The sequence below is a fragment of the Lepidochelys olivacea genome (genome assembly GCF_965140295.1).
Source record: "Lepidochelys olivacea isolate rLepOli2 genome assembly, chromosome: 1".
Taxonomy (NCBI): domain Eukaryota; kingdom Metazoa; phylum Chordata; order Testudines; family Cheloniidae; genus Lepidochelys; species Lepidochelys olivacea.
In genome coordinates, this window is record NC_140411.1 from 313030429 (window position 1) to 313056969 (window position 26541).

Sequence of the window (26541 nt, forward strand, 5' to 3'; positions counted from 1 at the left end):
TTGAAGTTCCTTTCGCATGAGCTAAGGCAATAGGAAGTAAATTGATAACCCTTTAACCGCAATGAGAGAGAGAAAAAAAAGAAAAGGAACTAACATGTCAATATCAGCTAGTGCCTATCAACTTGTTTAGACAAGCCATATCTGATCTGAGAGAGCAAAACCAATTCCATATGGTCAGATCACTCCAAAGACATCTCCTTTTACAAAGGAGGAGGTGGCAGATTTGTGAGGTATTTTTCTGCCTCCTGAGAGGAGCTGAATGTGACTATCTTCACACCCATGCAGGGGGCCTGTAACCTGATACTGTTGGGCTTTGGCCTTGGGTGGTGGTTCTTGGGCCCCGGGTGGTGGGGCTCGGACTTTGGCCCCGGGCACCAGCAAGTCTAAGCCAGCCCTGGGGACCCCATTAAAATGGGCTCATGACCCACTTTGGGGTCCTGACCCACAGTTGGAGAACTGCTGAGCTAGATCAATTAGCTTGGTCTTACTAGTTTTGATATTATTACAGTTCTTTATAAACTGTAACTTGTTCCCTTTGAGATCATCTTCCACATCAGAAATTCTGTGTTCAGCTTCATCCATCTGTCTGGATAGAGCTTGTAGTATACTCTGAAACTCAGTCACGGTGGTCTGTAGAATGGAGACTGTAGATTTAATGTCAAGAGTGTCCGCAGGCACCTGTTGTAGTACAGCCATCAGCTGCACTCCATCCGACTCAGGCACCATTTTGTTTGTCAGGGTGGGGAAGGCAGATCTTCTCTGTCTTCTTAGAGGAAGATGCAGAGCTAGAGAGCATCTTTGGGGTTTCAGAGTAGCCAAGTGCAATATTTCTCAGGGTTGGATGGTAAATTTTAGGAGACAATGTTTGGGGATTTCTTGAGGCCTGCATCACAGTTCAAGCAACCTACTGCTAACTCGGTTGCAACTCTGGTGACCCAAGTTGTCTAGGTTCTTCAGAAAGCAGTGTATAAACAGAATGTACCAGGCATCAATTCAAACTTCAAGAAGCTAAATTATGAAAGCAATGAATAATCCAGTTTAAGAATTATACTGTTAATTGCAACTAGAACAAACAGCAAGAACAGAACACACACACCAGAAATGTGAAAATGCTAAGCATCTGCCTTGTTTGAGTGACAACATGAATGTCTTCAGCTTCTGTAATGACTACGTGAAATGGCAAGAGACTTTATAAACACAGCCCAGGGATTTAACTAATTACCATTACAGAGAACTTTTCAAGTCAGACAAACAACATTCAAAGTCAGTGCTGGAAATATGACCACCACCTATTTTAGAGCAATGTTAGCTTCAGTCATATTTCATATGGCAACCAAGAAACTACACAGGCCATGTCAGTTCAATCAAATTATAATAATTAGTGCCACAAACCAGTCAGCAATCAGAAAGGCAAAGCTATCATTTTGTCTAATATCACAACAGCACCTACACCCTGTGGGATAATATAAAAATATCTTATACTAATACCAACAACAGTACAAAAGTTAGTGTAAACAATTTACAGCAAAAACATTTGCTATTAAGGCTCAGGTCTTTCCCCCAATAGAACAATTTACTTTAGCAGTAAGCAATTAGTGATACACACATTTCCCCTTGGTTAGTGTCACTGTGATCCTCGGGAAAGGCAAGAAGTGTGCAAAACACAACTGACTCAGTTATAATTCTTCTCTGTTCAGTTCCTTAGGTCACCTCTCATAACTTGGTTTTAGAGCTAATCCTCAGTAAACATTTTATAAAGCAATAGAAGCACAAATAAACTGCTTAGAGGAATCAAAGACACCATCAATCCACTGTGACAGCTTCACCATATTAAGACTGTGAAGTCCTAGAAGGAAACAAAGGATGTCACGTTCCATTAATTAGATGAAGCTGGCACATGGGTCACAGAAGCATGGAGAGCATTAATCAGACTTGATATATTCTTCTGATGAATATGTACATATGACAGTTTTGGATCCATTTAAAAAGATCTTTCTTTTACCAATCTCTATATGAATGAGAGAAGCGCTGACAGGAGATATCCCATATGCAATTTAAAGAGCCAAAACCCCACATCTTCCCATTTCTAATACAAATATAAATAATTGGTACAGCATTTCTATAAACATGATAACTGATTTTTCAATAATCTGGCATAGATTATACAATTCTTAATTCTAACATACTAGATGCTTTCAGAACTGGTTCTACGTCATTACTGAAGATTCTTTTCCCAATTCCTATCAGCAAGAATTGGTACACCAGACCAGATCACAGGTCCATCAAGTCAAGTATCCTATCTCTAAATGGGATAGAAAAAGGGGCAGGAAACCTCAAGATTAGTGGTTGGCCTTTAGTAGGAATATTTATATTCCTAAAACATTTATTTATCCTGACTAATGTACCTGTGGATGTTCTCATCTTACATTTTTGATACCTTTTTGGCCTCAGTTATATTTTGTTCGAATGAGTGCTACACATTAACTCATTTATTAGCATAAATGAGTTGTATTCAAAATGACATTCAAAATCCTTAGTTTCATCCTGCTTCTGACGTTAACAGCAGGAAAGTTTGATAAGATTTGAAGTTATCCATCATAAAAGTATTTTATCATATTCTCTCACTTACAACTACATTTCACAGGGATATTTATGAGCTACTATCATCTTAATTAATTAGCCTCTTACAGTTTGTATGGCAACTTCCACCTTCTCTGTATGTGTATATCTATCTATCTATCTATCTTCTTACGATATGTTCCATTCTATGCATCCGATGAAGTGGGCTGTAGCCCACGAAAGCTTAAGCTCTAATAAATTTGTTCGTCTCTAAGGTGCCACAAGTACTCCTGTTTTGTTTGCGGATACAGACTAACATGGCTGCTACTCTGAAAAATGAAACATTAAACTCTCTGTTAGGCATTAAAGGCAATTTTGAGCAATTCACCTAATTTCCTTGGTCTGAATAAGTGCAAATTGCCTGGGAATTTTATTGTAAAAGAAAAACTGCTAGTAATACTAAATCAAGTCTTTAATCAAAGAATTAATGAATATATACATTTATATACTCTGCTAAAATACTTGCACAGAATTATTTCCTTTACTTGCACAATATGCGTTTTTAAGATCAACAGTATTTAAATTAGGAACTGAATAATATACTGTTTAAAAAATAAATTCAAGTAATTATTGTCACTAGTGGCTAGTAGAATGTTTCTAATCAACTTATTGGTATAGTTGCTCCTAAACCAGATGCATTAAGAAGTCAATAGTTACCGGGCAGCCAACAGCAATTTTCAATAAATCCTACAATTTTACTATGGTTTTCCAAGCTGTATGAAACTTAGGACCCTACCAAATTCATGGTCGTGAAAAATGCATGACAGACTGTGAAATCTGGTCTCCCCCCTGAAATCTCTACTTTTGTGTGCTTTTACCCTATCCTATATAGATTTTATGGGGGGAGACCTGCATTTCTCTTATTGGGTGTCCTGACCCAAAAAGGAGTTTCAGGGGGGATGCAAAGTTCTTTCTTTGGTGCGGGGAGGGGGGAAGAGTGTCATGGTATTGCCACCCTTACTTCTGCACTGCCTTCAGAGCCCAGCGACCAGGGAGTGGCGGCTATTGGCCAGGTGCCCAGCTCTGAAGGCAGCATCCCGCCAGCAACAGCGCAGAAGTAAGGGTAGCAGTACCGTAACACCTCATACAACAACTTTGCAAACCCTCTCCCCCACAAAACTCCTGTTTGAGTCAGGACCCCTACAACTACAACACCATGAAATTTCAGATTTAAATAGCTGAAATCACAAAATTTATGATTTTTTAATTGACCAAAATGGACTGTGAATTTGGTAGGGCCCTAATAATACTGTATATTTGCATTTCTAATGAGGTCTAATTTGAATCTTGTAAGCAGCAGGTAAGGAAGTGATTTTCCAGTAACTGGAGTTATCTTAAGGTACTATCCTCAGAGGAATAATACTGAGAAAATGTGTCCTATTAAGCAGGACACAGGGAGATAGCTAATCACTTCCAGAGTTCCAATATCCTCTGCAAAACATAAAAGTACAGAAAATGTGTCATGGAGGACGGATAAAGAAGAGAGAGAAAAAGAACTACTACACAAGCACCATCAAAACCTCAGATTTCCTTTAGAACTGAAATACTGTATTCTACAAGGAACAATACCTACTTTCTACGAAAGGAGGGCAAGAAACTGCATAGTTGCAGCATTTACTGTATCTGTGAAAGATCAAATTGAGGTCTGATTTCTGTATTCTCAGATAAGCAGGCTCTCAGATTGCCTAGTTTTGAGAACTGCTGAACTGGAGGGACATCTCAGTACAAACAAGCACTGCAAAATGGACATTGTACAATCCCTTTACTAAACAGATTTCATATCACTTAAGGAGTTAAACTGTTAGCTCAGCAGCCTAAAGCCTGCATTATGCTACCACATGATGTAGTACCATCTGGAGTCCAGGTACAACAACTGCTCCAAAGTCTCTTGTACATCCAGTAGCCTGTATTATTATGTGAAGGAACCTTGGCCACTTCCAGTCAGGCTTCAGATCAGTGTAAGTCAGTAGTTTTTACCTGACTGGCTAAAATAAAGTATGCAAAAATTTGGTTTAAAAAATATGACAGAGCATCAACACGTCACTTGCTAGAGTGAGTTTGTGTAGTTTAAAATTGAGAAAATTTTGATTAACTAATTAGATTAAAGTTCGATCCAGGTTGGACAAGGGAATACATTCTACTGTCTAGCATTCATGCCAGGAAGACACTAGACTGGATCAATAATCTCCTACTGCAAAGGGAGAAAAGGTTATTGGTACAAGGATTCATTATAGAGACTGTTTGGATTCTAAATTGCAATAATATAAAAAGACAATTGTACAAAACCACATTCTCCTTTAATACCTAGAGCAACATTTTGTTTTTCATTATGAGGGTAATCAGTATACAAACATCCTTGTACTAAACTAAGTGACTGAAACGATAGATTTATGAAATACTTATAACACATCCTAGAAAAAAATCTGAACGAGAATTTTGCAAAACTCCAAAGAGAACACTCCAAAGATTTAAGCTTAATACAGCTTAATTGTTATTTCTAATAAGGGAATAAACTTAAGAGACACTCACAAACATTCAAAAACTATGAGCAGCATCTGGCTAAACAGATGCTTTAATGCCAGTGTTTGTAAATTGTAGATCACAATAACTGTTGTGGGATTTCTTTTCATTGCCTAAGTGACTGAAACGATAGGTTTATCAAATACTTATTAACTATTTATTAAACATAATAATTTTACTTTATTTATTTTTACCAAGCATCAGAAGAAATATTGGGTATTTTATAGAAAATAACACTTTAAACAGTAAAGAAACTAGTTACATGCCAACGACATCTATAATTATCTTTACAGTGGTTTTCTTGCTAGGCTGGAAAAATTTTATACTATCTGCCTAGTTGGACTATAATAAATACTCTTGAGTGAGGCATATATCAGAATTACTGTACTGATAAAATAAAGTAACTTACTTCTGCCAGTTTCCCCATCTAGAGAATGAGAATAATACTTCATTGGTGCACATGTGTGTGTGATCGGTGTTCATATAGCATTCTGAAATGTTCGTGCTATTATTTATTGCAGGGTGATGATAAATTAAAGTGACCAAGCATTATAGTTTGACAGTGCCCCTTTTCAAATACATATAGCTCAAACAACTGTTGTGCTAAAATTTTCCATGTTCTCAGCCCAAGATAAATCCTTTGTTGAGAATTCGAGCAAAAACTGTTTATGCAATGTTTTTGCAGCCATGTTGGTCCCAGTATATTAGAAAAAAGGTGAGAGAGATAATATCTTTTATTGTACCAACATCTAGAGCGGAGGAAGAGCTCTGTGTAGCATGAAAGCTTGTCTCTCTCACCAACAGAAGTTGGTCTAATAAAATATATTATCCAACCCACCTCATCCAGTAAAAGAGTAGAAATCAACCACATAATTTTGCAACCTTTTTTTGAAAAGCAACTACTCTGCATGGGGTAGAATCCTGAAACTGAATAGGGACTTGGCTCCGAAACAGTAATTTTTTTAAAATTTACTTCGTGCATATATTGGATTTTTATATATATGAGAATGCGGTGGTGGGGGGGCTAAACACACTATCCCTTAATGGACATTGTGTACATATGTTTAAGCTGAGCTGACACTTTAATTCAATGTACAATATATCTTAATATAATGGTTCTGTGTATGTTTTGCAAACAAGTGTAATGGAGTTTCCCTCAGGAAGACTCTTGGTGCTACTTCTATGCCTCCCATTATCTAATGGTACAAAGATCTCTTTTCACAGCAGTTTCCCATGGTAGGAAAGGGTAAGATGGATTGGAGTATGCCACGCCAAGGGAAGAAATAAACTTGCACCTTTAAAAGTACTCAGGTGTAGACATACCAGACTAAACCTCTTAATCTGAATACGGAGCTCAAATATCCTAAATTAACATTAGCTCATTCCTATGGATTATCAAAGAGTTTATGACCATACCAAATACCCCTCTCTAGCTCACATCAATGTGCTGCTTATGTGTCATTGAAAGCCGTTCCAATGACATTGCATCTTATGAACAGCTAAAACCTTAGCTGGTTTAATATGGCATAGCTTCTAAGGAAGTCAGTACCCAACTCCAACTGAAATCTTTGCTATAGACATTAACATGTATAAAATGGAGTTTTAACTAGGTTGTTGAATACCACAGCAATATCTACCTGAACAGTGGGAATTTATTCTTGCTGTAAATAGCAAATCAAAGCTGAGAACTATTTGAAGCACAGAGAGTTTAGTAATAAAGTAGTAAGTGAATCAATCACAATTACATCAAGGAATGAAATTGCTCTTGATAACAGTAAAAGCAGTTTACAAAACATTAGGCCAGATTCTAACACACGGTGTCTGTCCAAAAAAATATGCTACTGAACAAGGGAAGCAGTAGGAGCTTCCAATTTACCCGGCAATCTATATTGAATAACAGAGGTTGCCATCTGGCCCACTGTTTGAGAATTAGTAGTTGAACTTGTGTATGTTATTTGCTCTATAAGAAATCTCAAAGGAAAGAAGAGTGCACCAGTAACTAAAAATATGGACGATACAAAAATATTTATTGCATTTGGAGTAAAACTGCAGTTTGCTTAAAATATACAGCCACTGCTGTTGCCACATTTCTAAAGCCATAAGGAACAATACATATTGTATCAAAAAGTCAAGAAGAGGGAAAGAATAAATATAAAAACAGAAAATACAAGGTTAGCACATTTATTAAAAGTGTAAGAAATTTACACTGTCTGCAGCATTTGAACTTTTCAGTCAAATGTGTAAAATATAAAATTAAATATTTAGCATGCTGTTTTTGCATTCAAAGAAGTCACATCTTTAAGAGTGACACATATACTTCTCTCATGGTTTGTTACTTTCTTTTTTTCCTTAAAAGGATGCTTGTACTACTGTAATCTGTTGAATGTCGCTCGTTCATAAACACACCAAGTTCTGAGACTTGCCTAACTCTTCTAAACAAATAAAGACACATATCCATCAATAATTAACACTAATGATCAATTCTAATCACTAAGGTGGGAAAAATCCCTTTTCGAGTTAGGGAGATTTCCTTTGAAACTTTGAAGCGTTCAGTATAGTCATAGATAAAGCCTGATACACATTCTCGGTTTTAGGAATGTCAGATAATCAGCAGCAATTTCCAGAGAATGGAAACCACAGAGAATAAACACCCTTCAGCATTATATCACTTGAGTAGGAAAGGTGAGAAGGATAAAAAGGATATACAATAAAGTAAAAAAGAATTCTCCTCAATGTGATCATTATGAATAGAGAGGCAAGAAAATTAAAAACAAAACACTTCAGTTACACTAGACCACCAAAACTGCTTAGGCATCACATTGTATATTAATGACAGGGTTTTGCAAACACTTTTGCACATGAGTAATCCCATCAATTTTAACAGGACTTCCTATATGAGTACTCAAGTGCCTGTTTGAAAAATGGGGCCCAAAATATGGAATTACTGTCTTATTCAATTTCTTGAGAGTTTAAAGTGTGACATAACATTATAGTAATTTTAATTGATTATTATATATTTTCCAGGACAACCTGAAGGACTGTGAGTTTCATATTTCTGAATATATGCTGACCTGAGTTAGTTTGAAGCTCCTGAAGGCAGCTTTAAAATAAGGGAATTTCTTTGTTTGTTTTCTTCCCTCTTACTCCACTTGTTGTGTGTTCATCTGTGAACTTCATAAATTGAGCTTTATTGCCAACATTTTTTTCTATTAATGTATTGTGTATAAACTGCTGACTGTTAGAGACATATAATACACTCTAGTATTGCATTAGGAATTCATTTGTAAGTAAACAGTGTCTTCAAATTCAATGTTATTTTATTTAGTCTTCCACATTTGAGTAATAGTTTTACAGAGACGTGTCATTTAAGGTCCTATGAGATACCTTAAAGAGTATTTCGCAGCTTTACATATTTTTTGGACTGATCACAAACAAGCTGCACATTGTACATGTGTTTCATTTTTTTAAAAAAATTATTTATTTATTTATTTTACAACAAATGCCATCTCTGACAACTACTAAGCAATAACAGAATGAACTGCTGATTTTTTGGTTTGTTTCCTTGGATTTATACACTATGTTTCTACACAGAACACCTACAAGGTTTTTTAGAAGAGGGGAGGCTCTGCCACTGAAGATACTATAAATAAAACATGAATTGTACGTGATAAAAAATGAAGATGGACATAGCACTTTGTTTCTCAAACTATAAGTGCCATAGGATGCACAAGAGAGACAAGGTGGGTGAGGTAATATCTATTATTGGACCAACTTTTGCTGGTGAAAGAAACAAGCTTTCGATCCACACAGAGCTCTTCTTCGGGTCTGGGAAAGGTACTCTAAGTGTCACAGCTAAATGCAAGATTGAACCGATTGTTTAGCATAAGGAGTTAGAACATATTCTAAGGGACCATTCATGATAGAATGTCCCATTAACACCTCTGCAATCATAGGACAAAAAGTGGGGTTAGCAGGTTACAGACTGTTGTAATAAGCCACAACTGACAAAACATCAACAATCTCTGTCAGAACACCCTCCTTGCCGCCATGGATGTCACTTCCCTATACACCAACATCTCTCACAATGACAGCGTAGCTGCCCACCTCAAATATTTACACAATGGAAAGCTCTCAGATATCCACCCCAAATACATTGTCAAACTCATCCATTTCATCCTCCCCATAACAGTTTTACATTTAACAACAAACCCTTTGTCCAAACCATGGGAACAGCCACGGGTACGAGGATGGCTCTCCAATACGCCAACCTCTTCATGGGCCACCTTGAAGAAGCATTTCTGGGCAAACGCATTGCAAAACTAGTGATATACCCGAGACACATCAATGATATTTTCATCCTCTGGACAAACAGCTTAAATTCCCTCTTAGATGTCCATCACAACTTCAACAACTACCACCCGCCCATTAAACTCTCTCTTAAACACTCCCACACTAACAGCAACTTCCTGACGCCACACTCAGCTCCAACAATGGAACCGTACAGACAACTATACACATGAAACTAACAGATGACCACACCTACCTTGATAGGTCCAGTAACCACCCCAAATAAACCAAGAAATCTGCTATCTACAGCCAGGCATGCAGACACCACAGAATATGCTCCAAGTTGTTGAGCTTCACAGAACACAGAAAAGTCACAACTTTTTAATACAGCACAATATACTAGATTTTCATACAGTTACCCCCTTCCTCCCTAAGAGCAATTGGATAAAGTAAGAGATTAGATGGGGAGGTGACAGACACCAAGACAACAGATAATCTAAAACATGTTATGAAGCATAGAGGGTATCAGGACTGGGATGTGGTGGTCTGACTTAGTGGTTACAGCTAGATGACAGGAGTGAGAAGCTAGAGGCACGTGCCAAAGCCAGAATCAGAAAACAGAAATCAAGCCAAAGATTAGAGCTGGAGTCAGAAGACAGGCAAGGGAGCAGGACTTGAAAAGGGTAGCCTCAGACTGGAATAGTACAGGAACAAGGAAGGAGCAAGGCAGCGACACGAGCAATCGTAGCTCCGGGTGTAAGTGTTGAGCAGCCAGAAACCTGCTGCTGCGCTTAAATGCAAACCTGTTGGCTCCTTCAGTCTTTCAGGTGGACTGTCCAATCAGACCATTCTTCCACAGGCCAGCTGGATTCATTAACCTGCCTGAAGGCTGTACCGGCTAGCCCCAGAATCAGCTGAGGGAACTCAACCCCAAGGTTCCTAACAGTGGGAATGATGGATTTTCAAAAAAAGAGGCATGGAGAGAGACATCAGATTGAATGACCCAGATTATGTTTTGTGGCCCTAATATTATGCATTTATATGAAAAGATTTACCATTTAATTTTCTTAGGCCAAAAACAGCATCTATGATATACTATACTATAATATAATAATCAAGGTATACCAGGTATAATACATATAATATAAACATATCTTTGTGAATAAAGTAAAAAAATCAAGGTATATTAAAGGTATAATATGTATAATATATACGTAGTTGTGTGCGTGTGCACATTTATTAATTATTTTATAATATATTTCCAACTCTACATGTTGGAACAAATACCTATTCATCCCCAGTCTAAATAAATTAGATTTGGGCAAAGATTTTTTTTTCCAATTTTTCCCCCAATTATTGTCTATGTAAACCTAGGAATATATGGTGTATAATGTAACAGCCACAATAATATTCATAACATAGAACAGCTGGAGCTTCTTCTTCTACATTTATTCCTGTATTAGTCTACAGTACCATCAAAAAGGATCATTTTCAGAAAACACAACCAGTGCTGTCTGACTCTCTCACAGAGCTCTCTACCAGCAACATAAAATAACCAATAGCCAACTAACTCATCTTAAATAAAGGACCCTGAAATGTATAGGTTAGACACACACATATATATATATGCTAAAATTATATTACAAGAGTGTATCAAGGAATATGTTGACATGAAAGTAGTGATAATCATTTTAATTTAATTTCAAGAGAAAAACTAGCAAAACATATGCTATGATCTCTGTGATGGCAGATGAATCACTATTAGCTCTTGATTCCTGATTTAATGACTGCATCCATTTTTAAAGATCTGACATCTAAATTACAGTATTTCATGACTTCTTTTTTTGTTATACATTATGTTTCACAATTGTCCACAGGAAATACTATTATTACACTTCCTGATAACTCAATAGCACACAAGAGTTATATTTTACCCATACGTGTAGAGTTAAAACAGTACAACCCTTGTAATATGGACATAGTTATAACAATATATAGGTGTTTTATACCAGTAGAGCTATTCCCATATGAGAAGGGAAATATTCTAAACTGGCATAGGACATAGGGTGACCATGTGTCCAGTTTTTGATCGGAAAACCCGGCTGAAAAGGGACCCTGGCCCCTCCGGTCAGCACTGCTGACCGGGCCATTAAAAGTCCCATTGGCGGTGCTGCGGAGTTAAGGGAGGTTAGTCCCTTCCTGTCCTGGGGCACCACACTGTGCCCTGGAAGTGGCCAGCAGGTCCGGCTCCTAGGTGTGGGAGGTTTACAGGGCTCCATGCACTGCCCGAGCACTGGTTCCGCACTCCCATTGGCTGGTTCCCAGCCAATAGGGGCTTGGAGGGGTGTGTGGTGCCTGTGGGCAAGAGCAGCGTGTGCTGCGGAGCCTCCTGCCCACCTGCCGCCTAGGAGCCGGACCTGCTGGCCGCTTCTGGGGCACAGCATGATGCCCCAGGACAGGCAGGCAGCCTGCCTTAGCCCCGCTGCACCGCTGACTGGGAGATGCCTGACGTAAGCCCATGTCCCAAACCTCTCATCCCCGGTCCCACCCCAGAGCCTACACCCCCAGCCCAGAACCCGTGCCCCCTCCTGCACCCCAGCCCTTAGCCTCCAAAAAACCCAGAGTCCCCTCCTGCACCCCAGAGCCTAAACCCAGCCCAGAGCCCTCACCCTCCCTGCCCCACCTCAGAGCTCCCTCCCACACCCTGAACCTCTCATCCCCAGCCCCACCCCAGATCCCTCACCCCGTGCTGCACTCCAAACCCTGCCTCAACCCACTGTCCCCTCCCGCACTCCGAATCCCTCGGCCCCAGCCCAGAGCCCTCACCCTTCTCATACCCAACCCCCTACCTCCTCCCATATTCCTAATCCCTTGGCCCCACCCCTAAGCTCGGAGCCCCATCCCGCACCCTGAACACCTCATTTCTGGCCCCACCCTGGAGCACTCACCCCATTTAGAGCTCTGACCCCCTCCTGCACGCCAACCCCTTGCCACAGTGCAAGTGAGTGAGGGTGGGGGAGACGAGCCACCGAGGGAGGGGGAATGTAGTGAGGGAGGGCAGGGCCTTGAGGAAGGGGCGGGGCTAGGGTGTTCGGTTTTGTGCAATTAGAAAGTTGGCAACCCTAATAAGACATCTTTTTATTAACATAACTGGGTCCACACTAGGGGTTGAACATTTATAAATATCTGAGTTACCAAAAAAAAAATCACACCTAAACTGACATAATTATACTGATGCTAAAAATGCATAAATCAGGCTTCTAACTTTAAGAGACGTTACAACAGATAATTTACCTTCCCTTTCAGTGGTAACACAGTTAGCAAAAAATCCTTAAAATGTATTGAAGCCTTTGAACAACCAGCATAGGCTTTCGATTCACTCTGAATAAACAGAGCAGGCACTCTGTCTACCTCTGTGTTTATGGAGCACCTATCACAATGGGGCCACCCGAACTTGAGTACAGCCTCTGGGCATGACACCACAAACAACAAGTGTTCCCATTATGAGTAAAATGAATAATTTATGCTCTGAACTGCTGCTTTGTGTAAGAGACACAACGGTGTCACATTTACAGCATAGTATAATTGCATTCATTGTTAAATCTCAAAAAAGAATTATTATACACAGTAGCAGAGCAATCTATTCCCCACAAGGATAAGTTCTGGGCTTCAAATCTTCTGCCCTAATTTGTATGGACTATTACCATAAGAGATCCATTTTCTACTTTCTTTCTCCACCCGTCTGTCCAAACTGAATCTTACACACTGGGCAAAATAGGGAAAGTTTAAAAGCTCTATTTTGAGGAATAAAGCTCAGATGTCATTCTGTTATTCTCCTTAGTTTTACCCTCCATAGCTAAAGGCATGAAAATATCAATAAATTGAAAATGGCTTTTTGATTTTTTTTAATGCTGTAAATGCAAAAGGCCTAACACCCCCCCACACTTGTTTATTGTGATGTTGGCTGACCAGACACCAGCTCTTACCAAAGCTTCTGGCCTCAGCCAAGCACTGACAAATTCATCACAGGAAACCAGTCTGTTTCACCTGTGTGTTAATATGCTGAAAATGGGTGTTGAACTTATAACAATGTGTTTAGACTTTATTAAATGCTTGTAAATTTTTTCCTGCATCAATCTCACTTATTATATCTTTATTACATGCTATAAGGTAATATTTAAGTTTTTGCTTTATAACTCTAAACAATTTTTTTCCCTGAAACTGTTAACTTTTCAGAAGGAATCATCCCTACTGTTCCTCACACTTTCTTGTCAACTGCTGGAAATGGCCCACCTTGATTATCACTACAAAAGGTCCTCTCCCCTCCCCCCCCCCTCGGTAATAGCTCACCTTACTTGATCACTCTCATTACAGTGTGTATGGTAACACCCATTGTTTTATGTTCTCTGTGTATATAAAATCTCCCCACTGTATTTTCTACTGCATGAATCATAGAATCATAGAATCATAGAATATAAGGGTTGGAAGGGACCCCAGAAGGTCATCTAGTCCAACCCCCTGCTCGAAGCAGGACCAATTCCCAGTTAAATCATCCCAGCCAGGGCTTTGTCAAGCCTGACCTTAAAAACCTCTAAGGAAGGAGATTCTACCACCTCCCTAGGTAACGCATTCCAGTGTTTCACCACCCTCTTAGTGAAAAAGTTTTTCCTAATATCCAATCTAAACCTCCCCCACTGCAACTTGACGCATCTGATGCATCTGATGAAATGAGCTGTAGCTCATGAAAGCTTATGCTCAGATAAATTTGTTAGTCTCTAACGTGCCACAAGTACTTCTTTTCTTTTTGCTCATTAAGAACGCTATCAAAACTATATGGGCCATTTTAGGACATCACAACAAGACTTTGTTAATTGCCCCTTCACACCCATGAAGAGGCTACATGCAAAAAGTCCCATCAAGCTTGAATTCTGGAAGAAGGAAATAAAGATATTGAACAAGAAATTTTTTCATTTCTTTTGCCTTTTGGACTCTCACAGGGCTGGAACTGCGAAACAGAAGCAGAGTTCTTGAGGGTCAACATGGGTTGTCCCTTGTCATGCTTTCTGGAGTGGCTCACCACTGTAAGAGCCTATCTCGGAAGACTGTCAAAAAACAAGGGCAGACACCCCAAACTGGTGGTATGTTCTGTAGTTAGATCTCACAAAGCAAATAACAAGTGTGAACTCCTGGATCATTACACCAGTCTTATCATGGAGTCACAGACAGTCCCCTTAGCCTCTCCAGTCTATCTTGCAACCCAGACAAACTGAACTTTGTGACAAAAGGTTACCACACCACATCAGATTTCTCCCTGTCCCAAGAGACCAGTCTCTTAACACAGACCAATTGGTACTCCAGATCTTAAACCAAAGACAATGCTGGCAGCCAATTCTATAGTAAACTAACTAAAGATTTATTAGATAAGAAAAAAAAGTGAGAGTTATTGAGATAATAAAGCAGGTAAAATATATGTACAGATAAATCACAATTTGTAACTCCAAATGGTGGCAGTGATAAAATAAAAAAAGTCTTTTCAGGGTATCCAGTCTGTCTTTGGGGAGCTCAACTTTGCATCTGGCACACTTCCCTGTAAGAGTCCATCCTTTCTTGAATCCATATTTATAGCTCCTTTACACATTGGAGTTTGATGGGTTATTTACTCACAGGTGTACAAACAATGTAAATGTTTGCTATTGCATTGTACAGGAATAGATAAGTGAGAACAGTACAAGTAACGGCCCATTAGTTTCCATGAAGTTTAAACACCCTATACACTCTTTTGTATTCAACAATTACTTCATTCTATCCAAATAGAAAGTAAATTGGCCTCTTGCCCTGGACTGACCTGGTCTGCCAGGATCACAGCCCTAAAAGACATTTAGGGCTGACAGATTGCTACAACTCTATCACCTTTTAAAACCATAGACTGCAACTCATTTTGGTATATATGTTTGCGTGCTTCAACCTGTAAATAACTCTCTCATTTCTTTTTCCTAGTTAATAAAGCCTTAGTTTACCAAAGGATTGGCTACACATGTTGTCTTTGGTGTGAGATCTGAGGTACAAATTGACTTCTGGCAAATGACTGGTCACTTAGGACTGAAAGCAACCCAAATATTTTGTGATTTTTGATGTCTGGCAACAAGCTATCATTAAGTCCAGCTTGCCTGGCTGGCAAGACAGACTGGAATGGTCAATGCAACAGTCTGTGACTCCATGGAAAGACTGTTCGAGTGCTTCAGGAGTCCACATTTGTTACTGGATTGGTGAAATCTAATTATAGAGCACACAGCAAGGTTGGGGTGCCTGCCCTACTTTTTCATAGTCTGCCCTGAGCTTGTCACTCATGGTCATGAACCACACCAGACAGCCTGAGATATATTAAGAGATTTTAAATTTTCTGTTTGATACAGTACATACCCGTTCCTTTGCTTATATATGGGGGCTTGAAGAATTTCACAGCACCATACAAGTTGACTATAGTTCCGCCTTTAAGATGACTCAGAGGGGTATATGTGTATTTTGGTGCAACAGGCTGGAAAGAGACAATAAAAAAGTGGATACATATGAAAACATTACTCCAAAAAAAAAAAAAAAATCATCAATCCAAAATTATTTCTTTTAACCCTCCCGCCCCAAATCCTGCCCTTTTCTTGCCATTTTTTAAAAAAAAATAAGCACTATCTAGTCTAATCCCCTCAGGTGTTAGAGCAGGAGTCTACCTTATTTATTTTAGGAGCTCAAAACAAATATGTCCACTACCCACAGGCAGCAAGCAAGCATGAGGAGATATTTGATTTTCATTCTCCATTTCTTTCTGTGATTGTATTTTCCTTGTTATAAATACAAACTAATCAATTCAACTTATTTGAATTTGCCTGTCTCCATGTGACTGCAAACAGTATAGGCATGACAGAGAACACATGAAAATATATTTTTAATCAATTTTAACTTTAGCCATCGTGCTGGCATCTGAGGACATTTTAAAGATGCAGTAGTAATCTGATATAATATTTTTGTAATTCTTCTTTGCAGAGATACCACGCATCATTACTGCTCTTGAGTCTCACATCTCCTGCAACAGTCATCCAGGGAAATTTCTCTAGCTCTTAAGATTTTTGAACCTCTGAGGTACTTGAAGCTCAAGGGCTCTGTCTTACTGAGCATCCCTCAACATAAAGTCCCACAATGTGCCTGCCAGGTCCTTTCATGAACAAAAAAACAACAGTTTCCCCCAAATTAACTGAAGATGATAAAGAAATTATAAAACATTTTCCTACAAAAAACAACATAAAATGGACACATAGATGGAAGACCCAGGTCACACCTCAAAAAGTTGAATCTCCAAACCGTGGGAGGGAGAGGGTGGATGAGTGAGAATCCTGTGTGATACTTTCAAAGAATTATATAATTATCCCTTCTTAAAAAATATCTTACAAACAACATTTCCACTCTGTAGGTCTACGGATGTTTCGATTAAAAATCAATCACTGCAATAGGCAGTGTTAGGTGGAGGCTAGTGTCCAACAAGAACCAAGTTGTGTTTTTAAAATCAAAGGAAAGGAAAGTAGAGAGTGCTCTAACTTGTGAAAAGCACAAATATAGGCACAAGGATCCTTCACCTTTACCTTCAATATCGTGGTGCAGAATACATGAACACAGATCACTATCTAGCTGTCGCCAGTATGGTGTTGATGCTCCAACGAGCAGGTAAATCCTCTGTGATGAAGAGGTTTGACATCAACGCACTCCGTGTGACAGATTTAGCCAACAGGTTTTGTATTGATGTCAGCCACAGATTCTCGGCTCCAGCTATTCTGCAAGACAATGGATGTTGCCAGGTCCCTGTTCACTTCTATCGTCAACCAATCTGCTGAGCAGACAATTGGCTACAGGCATGCAGGATGCTGACCATGGCTATCAGAGGAGGCCTTCCAGATAATTAAATTGAAGGCTGCAGCCCGCCAGTGTAGTGATAAGCAGACTCGTAATCAGCTGAAGCAAAAATTTAACACCCTGGCACTCTGCGATCGTGAGGCATATTATAACCAAGTGGTGAATGATGCTGAATTTGGCTTAGCCATGGGCGACTTTAAGTCAGCATTCCGAACCATTTGCGACCTCAGCGGTCAACAGATAGTCACTACAAACGGCATCGTGAATGACAACAAAGGCCATCCATGTAAATCGGATGATGATATTCTCTCACACTGGGTGGATCCAGACATTTGTACTAATGCACCTACATTGGATGAAGTAAAGTGTGCCATCTCTAAACTGAAAAACGGATGTGTAGCCGGTACTGATGACATCCCCTCAGAGCTGCTAAAATGTGCTATTGATCCTGCACCAGAATCACTTCTGGCCATCTTTCGTCTGGTGTGGAGAACTGGAACCCTGCCAACTGCCTGGAAGGATTCACTCCATAAGGGCAACAGACCGTGCAGTGATTGTAAGAGCTACAGCCGATCACCTTGCTCTTCGTTCCAGGGAAGGTGCTTGCGTATTTTTGCTGGCAAGCCTAGCGCCTTTAGTACATCGGAACATTGTCCCCAACAGTCAGGCTTTACAAGGAACAGGCTTTACGAGGAATTAGACGCCATTTTGGCCCTTCACTTGTTGTCAGAGATACAATGTGAGTTCACGAAGCCCCTGCATTTAGTGTATGTTGATCTTAAGGCTGCATTTGATTCAGTAGACTGTGTCGCGTTACGGAAGGCTTCACAGGGCGTAGGACTTGTTGGACTTGATTAGAGAGCTGCATAATGGAACCACTGCCCATGTTCGTCTGGGGAACCAGATGTCAGTGCCTTTTAAATCAATATCTGGTGTTAGGCAGGGTTGCATTTTGGCCCCTACACTCTCTTGTCGGGCAATGGATTTCATAATGCAGCATTCCGTCAGGTCCATAGGCACTGAGATCAGTGATCTCTCACTCACAGACCTTGACTGCACTGATGACGTTCTTTTAGTACAAAGCCCCGACATGTTTTGTGAGGCAATCCAGCATATGGAGGAGGAGTCAGCTAAGATTGGTCTCCATGTTTCATGGTCAAAGACAAAACTGCAAAATCTAGGACCAGGTCCACCTGCGACTCCAATGTCTTTGAACAACGAAACTGTTGAATCAGACTCCAGCTTTTGCTACACTACACTTACCAACTCCTCCAATTCTCACACTGAGGTTCTCCATCAGATTAACATCACGGTATCCGCCAAGGGCTGTTTACAACGGACATGGAATCAACATCATCTTAGTATGACAACCAAGTTCAGGATTTATTCGAGCTATATCCTTCCCATACTGTTGTACAGCTGCGAAACATGGCCTTCCAACAAAATGTCAATGTCGTATATTGGACATAAAGTGGAATGACTTCATCTGCAATGTAGATGTTTATGGCTGCTCGGGTCTACAGACTACTGGGGCCATTGTCCACAGGTAGCGCCTTATGTTTTTTGGACATGTTGCAAGGATGCCACAAGATGTTCCAGCAAACGCCATTCTCCGGGTGACTTGTCTGGGATAAAATTCCACCAACCGAGGGGTGGAGGCGACCCAGAGGCAGACCCCCTATTACATGGGTTCATCAAGTCTGTTCCGATGTTGGACTCTCAGGCCGTCAAGCCTTTGCAGTTGCACAGGAATGGACCAAATGACAAACAATCGCTATGGCCGACTGTCTGGCTAAGCATTCAAGGGAGAGAGATCTTTCACCAGAGAAAGAAAAACTTCCAATATTAAGCTAACTCAAATAACTGCCAACCCAAAAGAAACAAAAATTCTAGTAATTGGAAGAATTTGGGTTCCCCTACTTCAGTTTCTGCTTTTCATTTTCTGCCCTGTTAAAAAGCTGTGTTCCAACCCAGAAGTCCATTTTTTTTCCAGAGGTGAGTAAAGTGATCCATGTTCCTACTTCACAAGGGTGCTGTGATACCTACTTTGGTCCCATTCCTGCAATGTTTTGTGTATGGGTGGACTCCTGAACCTGTGTGAACCCCAACTAAGTCGACCTTTTGTAGGGTGCAGGAGTTTGTCCTAGATCAGGGCCCTAGTTGCACTTTTAAAGATTTTGGCAAGAAACGCACTGGAGAAGCGTGAAGTACTATTTAAAAACTTTTAGTGTATTTTCCATGCACGTCATTTTCAAAATACAAAGCCAAAGAAATGGCCACTTAAAAATTATGTTCCAGTAAAGGAGATAGAAAAATTTTCTACTCATTCACATTCAGTGAACCTTTTAAATTACATATGCAAATTAAAAAACTACTAGAATATAAACTCACCATGGATGCTGTTTCTGAAGCTGTGACTGTACTTGGCTTAGTATAAATCTGAGGAGAAGGAAGTCAGCAGATTTATGGATTACAAATCTGAAAACAGTACAGTAATTGTAATAACAAATACAATTTCAAACTGCTTACGCAAGTATTTTTAAAATTCTTTATTCTCCGACAAAAGACAAGTCTGACTTCAGGTGATAAAGGAAAAGCCAACACAATGCCTTTTTTCTCCTTTCCGTCATAATTTATGAAACTACCAGAGTAAGACTTAGCCTTACATAAAAACAGAAAGGCCGGTGCTGGGTGCCTAGAAGTGGGGAGAGCAGAGTTCAGGTCCCTGCTATGCCCTGCATGTGTCCTTGGGCAAGTCCTACGTGCACAATGGGGTCCTGACTCCTAGCCCTGCCATGTTGGGGTTGTGTGAGGAGAAACAATAATGAGCATAAGTCCTGGAACTAGGGATATGGGAGGTGCTGCAGCACCCCTTGGCTTGAAATGGTTTCTATTATATACAGTGTTTACAGTTGGAGGTTCAATGGCTATCAGCACCCCCATATAAAAAAATGTTCCAGCACCCTTGGTAACGAGTGCGAGACACTCACAGACCCAGGAACTGGGTCACTGAAGAACCTATGGGAGACAAATAACCCCAGCCCCATACCCTGAGTCTCCTACTCCCCCAGGAAATGACTCTCCCAAGCCTCATCTCAGCATCCCCATTTCCACTGCCATCACACTCTCCCTCATGCCAGCACCACCTCAGCAGTAGTACTGGGACTGAGCAAGGTTTCCCCATGAGTTTCTCCCCATATTGAGCTGACTCAGCTAAGGCTTGAAAGACCATACTCAAAGCATATTTATGGTTCGCAGAGAGGGTGTACTAGTGGAGTTCTGCAGGGGTCTGTCATAGGTCTAGTACTTGTGAATATTTTCATTACTGACTTGGATAATGGAATGGAAGGTATACTTATAAAATATGTGGCTAACACCAAGATGGGAGGGGTTGCAAGCATTTAGAATGACAGAATTGGAATTCAAAATGACCTCGACAAATTGGAGAACTGGTCTGAATTCAACAAAATAAAATACTATAAAGACAAATGCAAAGCACTTCATTTAGGAAGGAAAAATCAAATGTACAAATACAAAATGAGGAATAGCTGGTAACTGATGGTCATGGATCACAAACAGAGTATGAGCCAGCAATGTGATGCAGCTGCAAAATAGGCTAAATATTATGCTAGAGTATACTAACAAGAGTGCCATATCTGAGACTCAGGAAGTAATCGTCCCACCCTACCTGGCACTGGTGAGGGCTCAGCTAAAGTACAGTGTCCAATTCTGGGTGCCACACTTTACAAAATATGTGGACAAAATGGAAAGAGTACACACAATAGCAACAAAAATGATAAAAGATTTAGGAAACTTGACTTATGAGGAAAGATTAAAAAAACCCTGAGCTTGTTTAATCTTGAAAAAAGAAGACAAAATGGGGAAGTAATAACAGTTTTCAAATATGTTAAAGACTGTTATAAAGAGGATAGTAACCAATGGTACTCTATGTCCACTGAAGGCAGGACAAGAAGTAATGGACTTAATCTGCAGCAAGGGAGATTTAGGTTAAGAATAGTTAAAGACGAGGATAACTTGCAATAGGTTTCCAAGAGACGTTGTGGAATCCCCATCATGGGTGGTTATTATGAACAGGTTGGACAAGGGATGTCTAGGGATGGTTTAGTTTACTTCGTCCTGTCTCAGTGCCGGTGGCTGGACTTGATGATCTTTCGAAGTCCCTTCCAGCCTTGCATTTCTGATTCTACATCCCTCAATATTCAAACAGTCAGCAAGCTTAAGCAATTTATGAGCAATTTAAAAGATCTGGAAAATTGATATTTGGTTCACTAACGTAAAAAAAATGCAGGCTAATTTAAAAGACACTGGTCGATAGGACTACTCTTGTGAGTAAAGTTAATGTGTTTGGACGACTAGAACCAAAACCACAGAATTATAACACAACAACAGGGTCCACATGGACATTTATTGTACGGCAGGCTAATATGGGATAGATTTACATCATAACTTGCTGCAAACTACCTGTTCATCGAGACAAGCCCCTAGTCTACTAATATATCTGTTTAGCATGTGGTTTGTTTTACAACTAATAAAGCACTATTTTATTTATAAATAATTATAGCAAGATGTTTGACATTGGTTTGTGGTTAGTTGTGATTAAGAAATTATATTACACAAAGTGGCTAATACTTTACCTACCCATTGTTTCATGTATATTACTTTTAAGTGTGTTTAAGCATCCTATATGTACATCATCACTGTCACCAACAACTAATGCAACAAAACAGTTTGCATTATAACTCTTTTTCACTGGTTAACAACTCTACAGTGGCCTTAAATAACCCATACAGGTTTTTTAGAGCCAAAATTTCATTCAACTTCTTTGAATTTAAAGAGTTAAAAAAATCAGTTAAAAAAAGTTCCTGGCAGACAAAAGTTTGGAGCTTGATACTTAGCATATAACTAGCCACTAATGAGGCTGTTTGGTGTATGATTTGGGTTGAGAAATTTTAAAATAAAAGTTATAAGTAATTGAAAAATCATTTCTAAGCCTGATCAGAGTAGCCATTAGCTAAAATGTTTTCAGCACACCATAATACAGTCCTACTTCATTTCATATCACAACAGTGCTTCTAGAGGGAAAAATGCATACATTCACTGTTTAGCCTGCCAGGTACTAGAACTGCTGCTTGGATAATTTGCATGAGGGATATTGAAAAATTGTCATTAAAATGCAGCAAAGATAATAAGAGCCTGGCTTATGAAAGACAAAAGACAATAACAGATCTGAAATAAAGATCGCAGATCCTGCAAGGAACATTAGTATCTTTTCAATAGAAAATATACAGTCGTAGCTATGTAAATACATTAATAATAAATAATAAAAAATAATAAATAATAAATAACAGCAGAAGCAAAAGAGGATAATTACCATTCCCACATCTCGGTAAGTTAGAAGTAGCTAAGGCCAACACCATTTAAGTGCTAATATTATTAAAACAATTTTTTTTCTTAATAAATGAAAAATGAGACGTCTAACTGTAGATTAACATACCCTTTAATGCTACAGAGGTAAAAATATAACCCCACAACAGCCTGGAAATGAATAGTTACGGTGAGATTTTACACTGTGCCTTTAAGGGTACGCCTACACTACAAAATTAGGTCGATTTTACAGAAGTTGATTTTTAGAATTCAATTTTATACAGTTGATTGCGTATGCCCACACTAAGAGCATTAAGTCGGCGGAGTGCATCCTCACTATCGCGGCTAGCATCGACTTACAGAGCGGTGCACTATCCCTATCAGAACACTTCTGAACTAGGAAAGGTAACCAGAGAGTCACAACCACGGCAAGCATGGAGCCCGCTCAGCTCACCGTCAACATATGTCTCCTGGGTGCTGCTGGCAGATGCGGTACCGCATTGCTACACAGCAGCAGCTCCTTGTCTTCGTGGCAGACGGTGCAGTAGGACTTATAGCCATCGTACATCTCCTGGGTGTTCCTGGCAAACCTCGGTGAGGTCAATCAGGGCCCCTGGACAGACATGGCTATCGTTCTCTTAGAGCGCCAAATGGGAGTGACTCCAGGTCATTCTCCTCTTTAAGCTTTGTCTCATGGAGATTCAGTCCTGCCTGGAATATCATGCGAGCTGGAGGCTTCTGCCTCAGGCTGCTCTCCCAGGCGGCAGCACCATGCAGTCACACCTATCCCAGCCTGCCCCTTGCTCCCATGACTCATGAAGCCTGGACAGTAGTAAGGAGCAGTTCAACTTGTAGAATGACAAATCCAGAACAAAGGATTGCATTCTATGGGCCACATTAAGATTATTTCAGAGTCCTAGATAGCATTTAGTCTCTATAAAAGGCTTCATGAAAATTTTCCCCTGCCCCTAACAAAAATGTTAATTTATCAGAGCAGTTGAAAGCGTAAGGAACCCAGGACTACAACTTTGAGAGAGCTTCCATATTATCTAATTCATAATTGATATAATTCAAAGTAAAATTTCACAGCGCTGTCTGTTCTAAGACTAAAAATGCAGGAGGGGAGTCAGAGAAAGAAACAGTGACCGGCTTCCGCCCGTTTTTGAACTGATGACCTTTCGCATGTTGGGTGATAACCACTACACTACGGAAACCCAAATTGAATGGGGCTTCTCTTTTTTTGCCACAGACTTTGCCGAATGCACAGGAATATTTTCTCTAGCTACAGAAGCTACCTAATGCAATGTCTATATCTATGGCCTTCCTGCTCACAAAGTGGTCATGCCCCCACCCAAGGCTGACACAGCGCGGACTGCATGTGACACAGCGACCTGGCTTGGGTAGGATCACTAGCGAGGCATGATACTTTTGCTGTTAAGCAAACACAGCAATTCTTTCCTGGCCTCTGCCGCTGAATGCCTCCACGTATTAAGCTGTGCCCTATCAGTGCGGGAGGACTGCATGAGCTCGGAAAACATGTCATTGCGAGTGCAGTTTTTTTGCCTTCTAACCTACGATAACCTCACGGACAGAGATGATAGGGAGAGCATAGAAACATTCTACACTCTACGATTCTGGGGGGGACTGCATGGTCACCTGTGCTGCTGAGTTCGTCATGCTGACCAAACAGGAAATGAAATTCTAAAGTTACCGGGGCTTTTCCTGTGTACCTGGCTTGTGCATCGGAGTTCAAAGTGCTGTCCAGAGTGGTCACAATGGAGCACTCTGGGATAGCTCCTGGAAGCCAATACCGTTGAATTGCGTCCACACTACCCCAAATTCAACTCGGCGGTGTGGATTTTAGCGCTAATCCCCTCATCGGGGAGGAGTACAGAAATCGATTTTAAAATTTAAGTTAACAAAAATGGCTTCATTCGTGTGGACGGGTGCAGGGTTAAATCGATCTAACGCTGCTAAATTCGACCTAAACTTGTAGTGTAGACCAGGGCTAAGAAACATCGTGCTAAAATAGCCAAGGTACAGGGGAATTTATGATGATTTAAACCACCTTCCCACCCTCTCAATTCTTGGCTGCTGCAGGACCAGTGCAGACCACAGAGTAACTCAGACAGCTCTGGAGGGCTGTGTAAATTGCAACAGCCCATTGCTGGCTGCCTATGGGCAGAATCGCCAAAGCACTACACTCTCTGACCCCAACCACAGCTCCTGATACATCCCTGCCATGTCAGCCCTTCCCTCAACATGTCATCTATATCTGGGGCCTCACTGGGCAGTATAAACTGCCTTGCATAAAGTGTGCATCAGGGGAAATTCTCCCATGGCCGGATCCAGCACATTAAGATACCCATTACTCTTCCACAGCTTTATAAAAGGGCTGTAGCAGATAGGACTCCCATCTCCACCCCCTGCCAATTCTCAGGTTCCTACAGCAAGGAAAAACCAGGACCCATTGCACATCCTGTATATTTTATAGTATAAATTTTCTTGACAAGCTACACCACTTTGAAAAAATGGGCTAGGAAACGTGTCTGCCATATGTCCAAATGAACATTGCTGTATGAACTTTAAAAAGTCAAAGCCAGTATTAACTATGTTATCTGTACAACCTTAATTTTGCATTACAGTATGTTTTTACATTTAATTTTTGATATAAAGTGACAGACCATGAAGTGCCTCTCAAACCTAAAAACTTTCAAGGTTTTGCACCATAACTGGCTATTTCTTAGTAAGCAAACAATCTATGAGCTTGTCTACATGGCCCAACAATTCGGACTACTGGGGAGTGAACTGCAGCACTCAAAGTGCTTTTCTGTAATTGCCCAACTGCTAACGTGAACTAAAAAGTATCTGGTTAGTGTTAACATAGTCCTCTTCAAATAGTACTAAGGGAACGCAAACTAGGTACCTGTCAGTTCACGCCAGCAGTGTCCACATAGGATAGTTATAGCACAGCACTTTGGTGCACACCACAATTCACACCGGCGTAGTCAGCACTTGCACAATGTAGACATAGCCTATGGTACTTACAGTAATGTGCTTTTTCTATCAGTACTTTTTCTCTTCTGTTAAACAACAAATTAATGACAACTTGGACATCTAAAGTGGAAAATTGAACCCTGGGTACCCACGTACGTAAATGGTTGATCCTGCATCTTCAGATACTTCCAAATGACAGCAGTGTCGGTCATCTTCATTTGCAGAAGGGGACTTAGCCAAGTTAAATCCAGCTACAACCATGGTGTCCTATTGAAAAGACAAAATTAAACCAATAACTGACATTGTTCTTTATTCGATATGCAGCACTTTAATGTCGTTGCCCCTTTTGCCACCCCCCCCCCCCCGCTACCAACCGTCTTTGGCTTTACTTTCACCTCTGCTTAGAAGTCTACGAAGTCCCTTGAAAAATGTGTCCTTTCTTTATTTCAGACATTGTTTGGAACCCCAAGTCTCATACCTTTTGTTTGTACAATGAAAGTAGTTCGTAATATAAAGCATAGCCATGGTCCCCTACCCCCACCACTTTTACTACTTCTCCTTATTTGAAAGGAAAATATGTCCACCACCAGTAGCAAAATCAGAAATGCCACCTGAAGGAAAGGAGGAGAATATTTTTTGTTGAAATATAATTCAAAGTTCAAAATGCAGGAATATGCAAGCAGCACATCTTTCGAAAAAGAATTTCTAACTACCGGACTATCAAAAATAAAAGTATCAAGTGTTCTGGGACTAACCTAGAGAATGGCACTAACAAGATACAAATATTCCATGTCCTTGAAATGTGCAAATCACACATTCATGGGTCCTTTAACAATA

General features: G+C 40.2%; 1 protein-coding gene across 5 annotated transcripts in view; it reads right to left on the reverse strand.

The window, feature by feature from the left end:
* The window catches only part of POT1 (protection of telomeres 1), a 167678-nt gene that overhangs the window by 68159 nt on the left and 72978 nt on the right, over positions 1–26541 (reverse strand). For 4 of the 5 annotated variants that reach the window (XM_084612061.1, XM_084612062.1, XM_084612060.1 and 1 more), the window contains 3 exons: positions 25861–25971; positions 19714–19761; positions 15847–15961 (listed from right to left, as the gene is read on the reverse strand). In XM_084612061.1, coding sequence (XP_084468187.1) covers positions 15847–15961; positions 19714–19761; positions 25861–25971 — 274 coding nt within the window. The remainder of the gene's footprint in view (positions 1–15846; positions 15962–19713; positions 19762–25860; positions 25972–26541) is intronic. The other variant, XM_084612063.1, reaches the window with a different exon arrangement.